Here is a 14,133-nt window from a genome sequence, read left to right on the forward strand (position 1 = left end):
GGTCATCTTAATTTGATTAATTCATTGTAGAAAGACATAGAAGAGATGACTGTGTCCCAGCAATGGTTGCCAGATGAAGGTGTCAATGCAGTAAATGACCTCTACAGATTATTTCCTAAGATTATACTGTTTTTCAAAGAGTTCAGAATTTGATCTGGGGTGTAAGGTACCCTATCACATAGGCCAAAGGTTAAAGGGTGAAGATGCAATTGAGCGTAAAGTTATTAATGGAAACTCAGTTTCTGGGACTTGAAATTTGATTATTAGTGATTCTTCTTTAACGCATGACTTTGGGTCTTTCCCATCTGTACTTTCCCAGCGCCTCTTTACAGGACTCATTCTGTGGAAGTTAAGAGTGATAATGCAAATGTTGAGATGTTTAGATTAGAAGCATTATAACAATGAGTATTTTATTAACATGACTTCCCTTTCAGTAATCATAACTTAATCTGTACAGCTAATCGCAGCAGCATCTCTCATTGCAGTTCTGACATGCCAAAATTTGTACCCAAGACGTAACGGACTAATTGCCACTTGAGCATTTCGTATTACAGCAAGGAAATTGGTCGGGATTTGTCCCCAGAAAGCGTAGGGATAAGACAAGGGGCCAACGTTTCTGGAGAGCCCGTGCGGGGCCCGAGGCGGCCGCGTGGGCGCCCCGGTGCCGGGGGAGGCCGGTGCCGTAGGGCCGTGACCCGCTCGGAAGCTGGCCAGAGGGCCGAAGCTGCGGCGGACGGCGTTCATTTCGTTTGGTGTTATTTAGTTACGGGCGGCAGCGACCGGCCGCCCCCGCCCCGCCGCCCGTCACTCCCGGCTCGGCGAGGGGTCGGAGGTCATCGCGGGGAGGCGGGGTGGCAGCCCTGGTCACGTGACGGTGCCAATATGGCGGCGCCGTGGCGGTGGCGCGGTGGCGGCCGCTGAGGGAGGCGCGTCTCTTCCGGACGATGGGGCCGCGGCGCGGCCGCAGGCTCTGAGCGCCGGCCCCGGCCGCCCCCCATCGCTGCCCCGCGGCGGGGCTGCCCCGCCATGCAGCCCCCGGCCCGCGAGCAGGACGCCCGCACCAAGAGTATGTTTGTGTCGCGGGCGCTGGAGAAGATCCTGGCGGAGAAGGAGGCAAAGCGGCCCCCGCACGGGCAGCTGCGGAGAGCCTGCCAGGTGGCGCTGGGTGAGTCCGCCCCGCACGGCACGGCACGGCCCGCGGGGCGCTCCCGCCTGCGCCGGGCTGCGAGCCGAGAGCCCTCCCGGCCTGGCGGGTCGGCGGGGTGTGTGTGTGTGTCACCCCCGGGAGGGGCCCTCCGTCGCGTCTGGGCCCCGCGGGGTGCGGGGGGTCCTGCGTCCCCGGCTGCGAGCTTGCGGGCAGGGCCCCGGCTGAGCTCGGGACCAGGTGGGGCAGTTCTCGCTGTGATACCAGATGTGCAAATCCAAGGGGAAAAAACCTAGCTCTCTGTCTTGCAAAGTTCTGGTCTCGCCGTGAAACAAAAGGATATGGGCTTATCACTGTAGAACGAATTTTGAAAAGATTAATTATAAACTTTTAAACGAGGAAACCGGCTGTTTAAGGCCCTTGACTTACGGAGTCTCAAATCTTCCAGGGCTGGTAATCTTCTGACATCTTATATCCAGCTCATGGTTGGACTGGTTAAAAGCTGTTAGCAGCGTAGCCGAATGCAATGTCTGTGGTATCTTGCAGAACTGAAAATACTTTTTGTGAAGTTGGTGGGCTAGTCCTGAAATCTCCTGCAAGTACAAAATGATGATACTGATCTCAGTGTTAAAGTTCTGAAAACATATGGTATGTCATGAAGAGGGAAAAAATAAGCCAGGTAAAGTAGCATAGGGCTTGCAGTTGGAGTTCTCTATGGCCTTTTTCAATGTGCAAAAGTGACATGTCTCTTACAGTTTTGGTTGCTTTTACACCAATATTTTTTTCCTTTAGTTTGGGAATGTTTACTGTATCCAAAACAGAAGAGTATGCAAAGAAACTGAGCAGATGCAAGTCCTGTCCAATGCACTGTGAATGTGGGCTTGAAAAATAGCTGTCATTTTTATCTTCCTTCCCACAATCCTTACCTTGAAGAAATTTGTAGGAACTAATTGTACTGATAGTATATCCAGAGGACGGTAACCAGATAGAAGGGTATTTTTTTATTACTTAAAGTTGACATTGTGAGCAGTAGTGTAACACGTGTGCCCCAGTATTTAGAGACTACTTTTTTCCTACTTACTTCCTCTTCCTGGTTTCTTCCCCAACTCCCCCAGTGTGCACCCAAACCACTTACAGGACTGGGAACCTGCTTTGCTGTTACGTAAATACATTTAGAGGGCGAGAAAGGGACCTTTCTTGAAGTATTTCTAGTGACAATCTTTGTTTGCTAACACATTAAAGACTATGATTTTGGAAGAGTGGTATTGTGCAAGAGCCATCTATTAGCATTTACATATTGGATTATTACTATTCGGTGTCTGCATATTTTAAGGTACAGTACATTTGAAGGTAGTTAATGCTTGTGGTGATGGACATGGGGGTTTTTTTGCTAATCTTGCTTGGAAAAAAGTCCCTTCTGATTTTCTGGATTAAGCAGGGGTCAGCATGAATAGATAACCTGTTGCCCAACTCTCCTGCCCTAGGAGGGCCTTGATTACTGTACTAAAGGATCTCTGTTATATTTGGTGAATGTTCTTGCATAATTTTAAGTTGCCAACACGAATGTGGTTTCTTTTATTTACATTGGGGTTCCCCCCCCCGACCTTTTCCCGTTTAGAGTAAGCACTTGTTTTTACTCAAATTAAAAAAATCAGTTTTATTTGCTTATACTTTACGTTAACTCTTAACATGGGAAGAACATTACTTACAGTCTGAGGAATTAAGGGCAAACTTCGTGATCTACACAAACTGTTAAGTTTCAGTGTTTCCAAAAATAATAAAAAAGTCCATTCACCTCTGAGTAAAATTAATTCCATCTGAGAGAAATGTAAAGTTAACTTTGTGAAACTGGTAATTGTGCCAGCTGTTATAGTCTTTTTTTTCTTTCTCCATGTCATACTTCAAATAATTCCTTTTGACCTCTTACTAAATTCCATTTATTCTGCTGCCTTATTTGTACAATAGCCTTTTTAATGGAGCCTTGAGGTATTGGAACGTTCATAAACCAGTTGACACAGACATGGGTCATGTGTAAATGATATCTGCTTTTAGTACTAGGGAAGTCTATTTAGTGCCTCATCATTTCTAGAGGAATTGGTGTATTCTACAACTACCTAATATAAATTAACCTGCAACTATTTCTGCAGTTTCTGCTGTAGTGTTTCTGTTAATTACGTATGCTTTAAATTTTTTGTTTGGTAAGACAGAGGGATATATTTAAACTGTTCCTACCTTTTTTTTTTCCTCTTCCTTTCCCAGTAATATACCTTTATCTGTACTAATACTATGCAGTTTTGGACTGCAAAGGAGCTTCATGACTTTGTAGAAGCGAGAAGTAGCATAGGCTCACATAGGATGTAAACGGAAATGTGGAAGTAAAGGATGAAAACCGGTTCACAGTGGTGTTTTTTTGGTTGTGTGTTGGTTGGGGTTTTTTTTCCTCTGTCCACTCCCTCCTTTGAAATAGAAAGTCTTAATGTTGAGTAAGCAGAGTTTGAATAGATTCCTTCATACAGTCTCTTGCTTCATCAGTAGGTGTAACGGTTGTATCCTGTACTCCTAGTGCCAGTAAGCCCCAGGAGAGACTGGGAGAAATGGAGGTTTTTAAACAGAGAAGCTGTTCTGCTCTGCTTTAGAAAACTGTGTTTTTAAGAAAACTTGTTTTCAACAGACAGCTAGCGTACTGTATAAAAATAGTTGCTTAATAAGCATTTACATGGAGCTCTAGGTACACACGGTTCTTAGTAAATCTACTGAAATAATCTGTATACTGAGAAATTTGCAGTGGAACACAGACAGTATCTATCTCAGCAGTTCACATTGGTCTAATGCTAATTGTGTGCCTGGGTGTCTCGCATAAACTACTACTTTTGCCCTATTAGGACTGTTTTTAATGACATATTGTGCAGCTGACCTGGTTATGTGACCTTATTTGATTGCCTGAGCACCTCCACATACATATTCTTAAGCTTTGTAAACACCAGAATTAATTTAGTTAGCTTGGTAACGAGTTTAAAAAGGCAATCTCTTAAACCATGCTTCACTTAGGAGTCTAGTTGTGTGTTGAAGAAGTCTCTGGGTATAAATGGCAGATACCTAAAATAAGTTTGCGTTTCTTAGTTCAGTAGCCTCTTGGTTAGCATGTTTTGCGAACGCTGGGGCAAAGAGGAGATAAGTCTTGCTTCGTTGTGGCAGCATTTTCAAAAGGGTTCCCTAAAGATCGATAGAATCAATAAATGCAGGGTGTTAGTTTGTTTTTTTTTTAATTTAAGTTTAAGGCAGCCTGGAGTTAGGCAATGCAGTGGAGTTTACTGGGTTGGGGGGAGGGAAGCTTTTGCTGCTGCTCTGTGTGTTTGAATTGGCACTGCTGTCTGGTGTTCTGACAAGCTATGGGAAGACATTGCTGGTGTCCTTGTGGTAACACAAGCTATGCCATTTCATGCACAAGAACTAGCTTATTTCCACTGAGACAAACCTGACTGTATCTTAATGTAGGATGGCATCTAATTGCAGACAGGCAATTATTTCCTCCATTTTAATATATAGTTTTCAATACAAACAAACTTAAACCATCTATCTACTATAGGAAAGGTAGTTACTGTCAGCCTGAGTGCCATCCTGCTTTTATTATGGCCAGAAGCTCTGGAAGAAATTGCTGCGAGGCCTTGCTTGTTATTCCAGTTCTGTTGCTGGGTAGAAATGCTGAAAGACTTGTGATGAGTGGGCAGCTCATATAGTGCCCGTAGTGGAAGATGTTTCTGACTGAAGTAGATGCGATGTATGCAGAACATTCTGGCCTTGAAGGTAACAGGTAGCTCTAGTACCAAAAGCACCAAGCAAGGGGTCAGCGCTGTGCTGTGCTGACCAGACACTGACCAAAATTCAGACTGTGTTCTGTAGCTGTGGAAGGGAATTGAGCTGTGCCCCTTAATCCTATGACTGGAAGAGGACAGTGGCAGTAGGTTTCTGGATGTGCCTGGTCAGGGCTTGGCAAACTGTTCATGGCAGCAGTCTTCAATTAGGCAACAATTTCTGTTTCACTTGCTTTTGGTGGTCAGACCACCAAATGAGTGCTTCAAATGTGGAGATTTCCAAACTCTTTTGATGCAATCAGTGGCAGAGGCATGCCTGTAACTTGCTTTTGTCCTTTCATTTATTCTCTTCTGCCAGCATTATCTATTAAAATATGGTTGTGGTGCATATGTTTTTATATGGCTTTAGAAAAAGCCTTTATACAATAAAATTGCGTGGAGTTTGGTCAGGTCTTGGTTAGCTTTTTTTTTAATATATGGAGTATTTCTGAGAGTGAAATTGTTGTTGCTTTAATATGGGATGCTATTCTTGCATATTTTTCCAATGCAAGATCTAATATAACTATCAGTAAAGATGGGCAAGATCATATCTCCTTAAGGCTAAAGTATTTGTGAAGTTTCAATTCAAAGATTGTTTTGCTATGCTGCTTTGCTAAAAAACTGTATGGGGGAAAGTGATCTCTTTGAAAGAAAGAGAAATTATTTCAGTAGGATCTAGAGATCTGGAAAATAATAGCATTACTTGGTTACATCCTAAATGTGAAAGTGAGCACTTCTGTAGCTAAGAATAATGTATCCTAACAAGGAAACCTTTTTTTCTTGTATGGTATTAAATTTTACAAAATAACCTTCTTATTTTCTTGGGTGGACTCATTGCTATAATATTCCTATTGTAGCTTTGAAATTTTTTAACAAGGGATTTTTAAGTGAGGAATTTTTATTTTGGACCGACCCCCCAACAAGCCTCGCTATCCACCTCCCACAAAACAGTATGACAAAATGAAGATGGTGCATATGACCTTCAGCTTTCCTTCTGCTGGCAGCTGGGTGCAGTGGGAAGAAGGATGCCAAAATTGAACTGGATGAACTGAGACAAGTTTTGAGTAATAGGCTGGCCAGACTAACAGACACGAAACAGGCTTCATTTTTTTTCAGCTCAAATATCACAAAAGTTAGGCTTGTTTGCAACTGCTGAAATGGCAGCTGCTGAGGAGGAGTGGGAAGTGAGTAAGTGTGCAAACAAGAAAGCCCCTAAAGAAAACTTACATTCACTGAGCTAGATATATCAAATATGGATAATTTTTTTTCTGTATCTCTGATGATACGCACTTTATTGGTCTGCTTTCTTGATATCGGTAGCTTTCTATTTCATGTGCTGTAGAAATACCTTGAGTATTCAAAAGGTGTCTAGTCTGACTTGACCGAAACATTATCAAATTAAGGAAGCCTATTATTTCCAAACTAGACAAATTATAATTCTTAGTGCAAGAGGGACTAATTGGCTGACTTGGGCAGTCTTTCTGCTTTGTAAAAATACCCTTAGTTCAGAGAGCAAGTTTTTGAAATTGGTATTTAAAAAAACCCCAACAAACTACAACCAACACAAAACAAACAACAACAACCTGTAAACCTTAGTTCTACAGAGTGTCTTGAAATAAAGCATTAACTGTGTGACAGTTGTACTTGAGATTCTGGCTATAACTAAAATATGCTTTTCACTGCCAAGACCTGGAGGCAGGACTAAGCGTTCTGGACATGTAAAACTACCCAGAAAACTCTGTGTTGTAAGCAGCCAGTTCTTGTCGGTGACAGGAAGGCACTGCTGTAATAATAAGACAGATCTAAATGGGGACACAATAAATTGCTGGGTCTCTTAACATATGTTGTTCTCAGTAGCTATGTGGATCATAATGTGGTTTCAAAGATGGGAAAATAAAATCAAGAGGACTGAATTGAAACTTTGCTGAATTGAACTCCTGACTGGCCATCTTGTTGATAAACCAACTGGATACTGGAGTGAAGAAAACTGCTGCAAGAAGTGGTGCAGTGTGAGGAGTTACATTGTCTGTCTGTTTGGCATGGAGAACCTTGGTTATTTCTTATCAACAGTCTCCATTCTGTTGACTCTCCTTACCAGTTGAAGCGTGAAGTATTAGGGGATGATGCTGCTGGATTTGCAGTATCGCAGAGCTGTGAAGTTACTTCTAATTCTGAAATCCCAGCACAGGGGCTATGCGGTTGGCTTGGCTCATTGCCTTGTTCAGTACTGGTAAGAGAAAATCACATCTCCCTCAAAACTACTGGACGTGCTTGTTTGCTTGATGGACTTGATCAGGAAATGGTGGGCTACTAAACAGAGCTATGATGCGCTGCGGGCCTGTGACTCTTCAATTTTTCTGTTGTCTATTTTGTTGACTATAGAGTGGATAATGTTACTTCAGTTCTTGTTGCATCGTTTGTTGCTAATGGATGTCGGACTGAGTTTCATTAATGAGAGAATATGGCAGATAGAATAGCAAGTCCCAGTCCTGGATATAGCTTGTCACCCGTAGCATGTAGTCACACAGGTTTCCTCTGCATTTTGCTTCTATTTTCCCTATAAAATAGGGGTGGTGGTGCTACAAAATAGGCATACTCTGCAAGGATTAATTCTTGTGACATTCACTGAGCAGTAGGACTGTGCAAAAACCTGAAATATGTAGATGTTGCAGTCCTTGTTGGTTAGTGTGTTTTGTGTATTGATGCTTCTGAGACAGAAGAAATTGAGGTTTGCAGACAGCACTGAAATCTGAACTGTGAACACCTAATCCTAAGCAATGATGCCTCCCACAGTTGTGGGGATAGTGTTGAATGAGTGATCCATTTCTGATAACTCTGCAATTAAACAAGTTCTGTAAGCATGATAATTTGCAGGCACATGATACAGGGTGGCATGGACAGGTTTTCACATGGTGTTACAAATGATTATAGCTGTGCAGCCTTACTGTGTGTGCTGGTTTTGCTATTTTTTTGTTAAGTTTTCACAGTATGCACCTATACTGTGTCCGCTACAGTGCAGTTCCGGTCTGTATTGTGTGTCATGGTGATACAGTAGAAATCCTCAAGAAGCTGTACTAGGATCTTTGGGATTTATGCTCTGTGCAAGAGAAATGAGGAAGAAACTTTTTTTTCCCTGTATTTAGAGAGCTTTTCATAAAATTAGAAGTGTAATTAAAAAAAAAGAAAAAGACAACCTGCTGGCAAAATAATAGCTTGCATTTCAGAATTCTTATCTCTTGGAGTTGTTTGTTCAGCTGATGTCATACTGTGAGGCTTAAGAAAAGCAGGCTAACTAGCACTGTAGTTAACAGGAAGGTCAGATGCATTGAACTAATGGTATATGCGGTGACTTAAAGACTTCTGCAGACCTGAGCTCTCTATGATGTAAACTTAATCTTGAATAAAAATTGCATACATACCTGTGTTCCTTAAAGGTATTTTTGGTAAGAATGCTTGGAAAAATTAGCTTTTTATGTAAAAATTGAGAGATAGTGTAACTGTCTATGATCTCTGAAGCTGAAGATTTTACAGGAAAGAAATAGCAAGTACTGAAGTGTAAGACTTTTGGTTTGAAACAGCTTTGCTTTATCACATTTTCCTTATTTGTTTTATTGATAATGATGACTTACGTTGGGTGTTAAATTATTTAAATTTTTTTTTTTCTTCCAGATGAAATAAAAACTGAGCTGGAAAGGCAAAGGTAAATTAGTAATTGCTGCAAACCATGCATGAAAACAGCAAATGGAATCACTTGATAGTGGAAATTAAGAGTGTATATACGTTATGGCAATGAGTTTGTGAATACAAAATTACACTTTTCTGCCAAAAACATATGGTCTGTATGTTCCAGTTGCATAATGTTTGTGGCTGTGGGTACTCAAGCCATAACTGCCTCTGAATTTCACTATGAAAAAATTGCAAAACTTCTAAAAGGTGCTAAAAGTTTTTCACTTCCTTTTACTGGGCTTAATATAGCCTGATGGGAAATCATAAAGACCAGTAAGTATCTTCTGTTTGATAGTATACAGTCTTAACTGCCCAGATCAAGAATACCAATTTAAATAGTACTTAAATCAAAATTTTAAAACACTTTTCCAGCACTGTGCTATGATTTAAAATGAGCCCCCAAATATATTTCTGTTCGCTTAGTATCCCTCATATGGGCCCTGTTTAATTCAGGGTAACTTTGATAGCTTTATCATTTAAGTTTTGTCGGAGTTTCCCAGTATTTCAGGTAGTGGGACAGTGTTGGAGTATAGAGAGGGAAGAGTTAAGTTGAAGATTATATTGCATCTGATCTCGTTCATATAAATAAATGTAAAGTGGTTTTTGTGTGATTTTTTTCAAAAAAATTAAACTCCTTTAAGAATGTATGTGTGAGACACTTCCATGACATTTGTATGCTGCTAAGTACCATTCAGCTTTAAATTTAAAAAAGGAGGAAATGTAGTTTGCTGTGATATACGTGTTCAGAAAAATTAATAACTGTTCTTATCTGACCTAGAGAAGGCACTGCTGCTCCACCAAAAGCAAATTTCATTGAAGCAGATAAATATTTCCTTCCATTTGAACTGGCCTGCCAGTCAAAGTCTCCACGCATTGTTAGTACTTCACTGGATTGTTTACAGGTAAGCGTTCAGTTCAAACTTGGACAGAGTGAAATGGAGAAACATGCTGTTACAAAAATCTTGTGTGCTCTTGGTATTCTTACAGTGAAGAAGTAATGCTGTGCTGGGTATGTAGAGCTGTGGAGATATCCTCTATGGCTACCTAGATGCAAAAACCATGCAAAATGGGTTATCATCAGACTTGGCTGAAAGTGCAAGTCAGAAACGTGTGTGTTGTTTTATAGTGAAGTAAGCCTTTATTGAAGCTCATGAATGCTTATGTTATTCAGTCAAGGTGTTTCATCTGTGGAGTTCTAAAAGGAATATTTATTATGTTGTTTCCTGTAGTGCTGATGTGATGGGAGGTCAGACTCTGGAACGTTTCTATCTTGTTCCTATTTAGATTCTTGCAGAAAAAACAAATATAACTTAAACTCAGCTAACTACTTGGGCAGAACCTTTCTGTTGTGAATACATAGAGATTTATGTCAAATCTTATCTGGTTATGGTAGGAAGAAAGGGTTGGGGTGGGAAAAGCTTGTGTGTCACTTCATAATTCTATTTTGTCTAGATGTGTGAACAGTCAAAGTATTTGGTAGCTTTTTTGGTTTAATTTGGTGTTAACCAGTTTTAACACAAAGATTTAAGTATGCTGTCTGAACCCCCCTTTCTATGCAGTGCTTAACTGTATTTTACTTAAGAGTATATGGCTGTCTAACCTGCGTTCTTTCTACCTAGAAACTCATTGCATATGGACATATCACTGGCAATGCGCCAGACAGTGGAGCACCTGGAAAAAGACTGATTGACCGAATAGTTGAAACCATTTGCAATTGCTTTCAGGGTCCTCAAACTGATGAAGGAGTACAACTGCAGATAATTAAGGTATTTTATTTGGTTCATTTTGGCATAACTTTAATTTTTTTTTCAGTTACAAAAATCAAAGACAGAGAAAGCAAATTAATGTGAAGCGCTGCTTAGGGCCTAGTTTGTCCATTTCTTAGACTGTTACATGTGTCGTTGAATTCAGAGAGGCTGTTACCAGGTCAGAATTGGTATATGAAATGATTCCTCTTGGTGAAGCGGCACGTACAATGTTTGTCTTTCTTTCCGGGATGAGCCACGGCCTGGATACTTTATCTTTCAGACAGCTTGATGTTCATCTTCTAGGCTAGTAATGCCCACGTTCATTAGGCTGATGAATTGCTATCCGCCTTCAGCTGAAGGCACTGTAACTGTGATGCAGTAACATGGACTGCTGCTCTAGACTGTCTGCTCTTGTCCCAGAGGTCTGCAGTGTGTGTTCTCAACAAGGCACAGTAGTACCAGTGGTGTGTGTTCTGGTTCAGAAATCTACTTAGGCTAATGCAGCTCAGGTTAGAAGTTGGTGAACCTTCTAGTAATTAGTTTGATGCTAGTGTAGACCAATTGGCCCTTTCACAGAAATTAAGGTATAGAATATAATACTGTTTCATTTGGAGGTGGAATATCTCCCTTAGTGGAAAACTAGTTGTGATAAAACACTGTACCAGGTCAGGAGAGAGCAGAGATAGGTGGAAGTTCTGTTAAACTTCCTTTGACTTGGAAACATAATTTCAGAGAGCTAGAACATTCTATAAAGAAGTCTTATAAACAGATACACGTTTCGTAACAAACCCACTGGTTATTATGGAAGACCTGCATGAAGTGTATTGTTGCCTGCTTGCTTAGATCTCATTTTTACTGTTATGGATTTTTTCAGGCTCTCCTCACTGCAGTAACATCTCCGTATATAGAAATTCATGAAGGAACAATTCTTCAGACTGTTAGAACCTGCTACAACATCTATCTGGCCAGTAAAAATCTTATTAATCAGACAACTGCCAAAGCTACCCTTACACAGATGTTAAATGTCATTTTTACACGGATGGAAAATCAAGCTGTATGTAACTATTACTTTTGCTCATCTCAAATGTTTAGGTTTGACAAATGAACAGAACACTTTTTTATTATTATTTGTAATGGGTCTGTCGTAGTTGGGTATCTATTGATTTATAATTTAAAAAGAAATCCTGTCAATCCTGTAGTAAAGCATGCTGACTGATTAAAAATAAAATATGAAGCTCATTGCTGATAACAAGGTTTCACGCTGTGGTTTCTATCAAATGGCTTCATATAAACAAATGACCAGTGCTTTTAAAATAGACTTGAAGCACATCTTTTTAATTTAATTGGCCAAGTGATCATATTTTCATTGTTTCCCTCTGTTAACACAAGAATTCATAAAGGAACATCAGTCATCTTAGACATCTGGTTTCCCTTGTCATGTTTTATGCCTTAGATTAACTTTTTCATATTGGTTTTTCAAGATACAAGATTCCAGAGACGCAGAAAAAACGAATCAGCAAAAATCCCAGTCTCCCGCAATTCAAGGGATGTCCAAGTCTCCGAAGACTGGTCAGTTAAAGCACAGCTACCAGGAGGGCAAACCCACTGTTCCTCCGAGCGTGGAATTAACCAACGGTGAGCCTGAGAGAACAGAAAATGGAGACGTGAAGTTGGAGCAGGATCTGACTCTTCCAGCATCAGGTGAACAAGAATAGGTTGTGTTGATTGCTTTCAGTTACAATGTTTCTGTTGGAAAATGCTCTTTTTAGGCTATTTTGGGGAGGAGTTGACTGGCATTACTAGCTCAAATTATGCTTGGCTTTTCTCACTTGTAGTATACAGGCCATCCTCTGCTCGTGTCTACAACATGAAAACTATGACAAAGGCTCATGTTTTCTCTAGAATTCTACTAAAACTATATATGGTTTATCTATATGGAATTATACTGGAATTTGACTTGATTAGGTTGATAAAGGTGAAGGAAAGGAAGAGAATAATTATGGTATGTGGGAAGTGATAGAATAACTTTGAGGTAATTGAAGTCCTGTGGTAAAAATAATATGTATTGTGAAGACCTTATCATAAGCACATACTGTATCCAAATTAGGAATGTAGGATATTCCAAAACTAAGTTTTTAACAGTTGATAAATAGAATTAACAGACTCACTGCATTAAAAATAGCAGTGTTTTGATTTTAAACAACAGGAATTGCATCAATGAGTATTTTTGTGTGGCTTCTTGGATATGGCTTTAGAGGAGAACTACAAAAGAAAGTCTATAATTTTTAACCCTTCTACCTCTGTCATGCTTCTCCTTTTAATCCTCTTCCTAAATGAAAGTACTAAATTCAAAATTACCTGTGTTTCATTAGAGGAAACAACTGATGGAGGAAAGGAAGTGGTTAAAGGAATCTTGGAAGATGTGGTCAAGTCAGCTGTGAAAGGTAGCAAAATCTTCTAAAGTAAAATAGTTGCATATGTATTGCCAAACTTTTATTCCTGCGATTATAAAAGCATGGAAGTTTGGGGGTTGGGTGGCTTTTTTCTGTTTGTTTGTTATTAAATATCTTGTTAAGAACACCTACTAAGGCAGTAAGGCCAGGTTTTTGTTGTCTCATAGTATTCTTTTGCTGGTAACTGAGAAACCTTCTAGTTTACCAGTGCTGCTTCTGTCCCACTTGGTTGTAGAGCTTCGTGAAGTCATGGGATAAAAAAAGCTCAGTGGGTGATTTTAATAATTTTTCCTCTTTTTTCCCCTTTAGTGGCTGAAGAAAAGCAGATAACAGAAACAGTTACGGCTCTACCTGCATTAGAGACTGCAGATACTGTTCTTTCTGGCTCTAGCAGTGAAAATGTACAAACAAACGGGATTCCAGATGATGGGCAATCTGTTTCCTCCACTGATAATCTGGTAAATAACTTCACTGGATGCTAATATGTAGTTAGGAAAGGAGAAGTGGTTTTATTATGCCAACTAATAGAGTGGGATTTTGGGAAGGGAAAAGGGACAGAAGCTTTAATGTATGTGACCTGTTCAGCTTTGAAAAGGAAGCACCAACTGCAATTTAAGTAGGTATTGAAAACAGCTGTTCTAAAATTTAGTTGTATGTTAATACAGGGTGGGGGCATATGGGAAGAGTTGATCAACATGTGTGGAAAAAAATCCAGATCACTTGTAGTCCTGTTTAGGCTTAGTTTAAGATTTGCCATATGTACCTTTTTGTTTTTTTTTTTAAATCTGTAGCTAATTCTCAGAGGAGCTGTGGAATCTTTCTAATTGCTCTGTTCCTTTGTCTCGCTGAAGATGTCATGTTGTGTTTCTTGCTCTCAAGGAAACAGATCTATCTGGACATCCAGCTGCTGCCAGATTTTCCCATGTTCTACAAAAGGATGCCTTCCTTGTCTTCAGGTCATTGTGCAAGCTCTCCATGAAACCACTTGGTGATGGACCACCAGATCCCAAGTAATGAGACTATTTATTACACTGTTCTCTTCAGGTAGTTTTCAGGGACAGTTAAATAGCTGCTGTATAGTAAAACAGGTATCAAAATTCACCTGTCAGGCCCTTTTTTTTAGTTACCTTGATGAATCTAGTATTGAAACTTGCTTCAAATAAAAAAAATCAATACTTGAGGCTTTTTTTGTGTAATGGGCTTGTTAATCT

The 14,133-nt window shown here is 40.1% G+C and overlaps 1 protein-coding gene across 2 annotated transcripts in view; it reads left to right on the forward strand.

Moving 5' to 3' along the window:
- Nucleotides 1-647: 647 nt before the first annotated feature.
- ARFGEF2 (ARF guanine nucleotide exchange factor 2) overlaps nt 648-14,133 on the forward strand; it is a 39,799-nt gene continuing 26,313 nt past the window's right edge. The window contains exons 1-9 of one of the 2 annotated variants that reach the window (XM_080404588.1): nt 658-1,165; nt 8,665-8,695; nt 9,500-9,623; nt 10,341-10,487; nt 11,344-11,523; nt 11,951-12,170; nt 12,842-12,913; nt 13,232-13,380; nt 13,802-13,932. In XM_080404588.1, coding sequence (XP_080260714.1) covers nt 1,027-1,165; nt 8,665-8,695; nt 9,500-9,623; nt 10,341-10,487; nt 11,344-11,523; nt 11,951-12,170; nt 12,842-12,913; nt 13,232-13,380; nt 13,802-13,932 — 1,193 coding nt within the window. In that variant the 5' untranslated portion in view covers nt 658-1,026. Of the gene's footprint in view, nt 1,166-8,664; nt 8,696-9,499; nt 9,624-10,340; nt 10,488-11,343; nt 11,524-11,950; nt 12,171-12,841; nt 12,914-13,231; nt 13,381-13,801; nt 13,933-14,133 lie in introns of both variants that reach the window. The other variant, XM_080404589.1, reaches the window with a different exon arrangement.

This window comes from Falco punctatus (assembly GCF_963210335.1).
Source record: "Falco punctatus genome assembly, chromosome: 10".
Taxonomy (NCBI): domain Eukaryota; kingdom Metazoa; phylum Chordata; class Aves; order Falconiformes; family Falconidae; genus Falco; species Falco punctatus.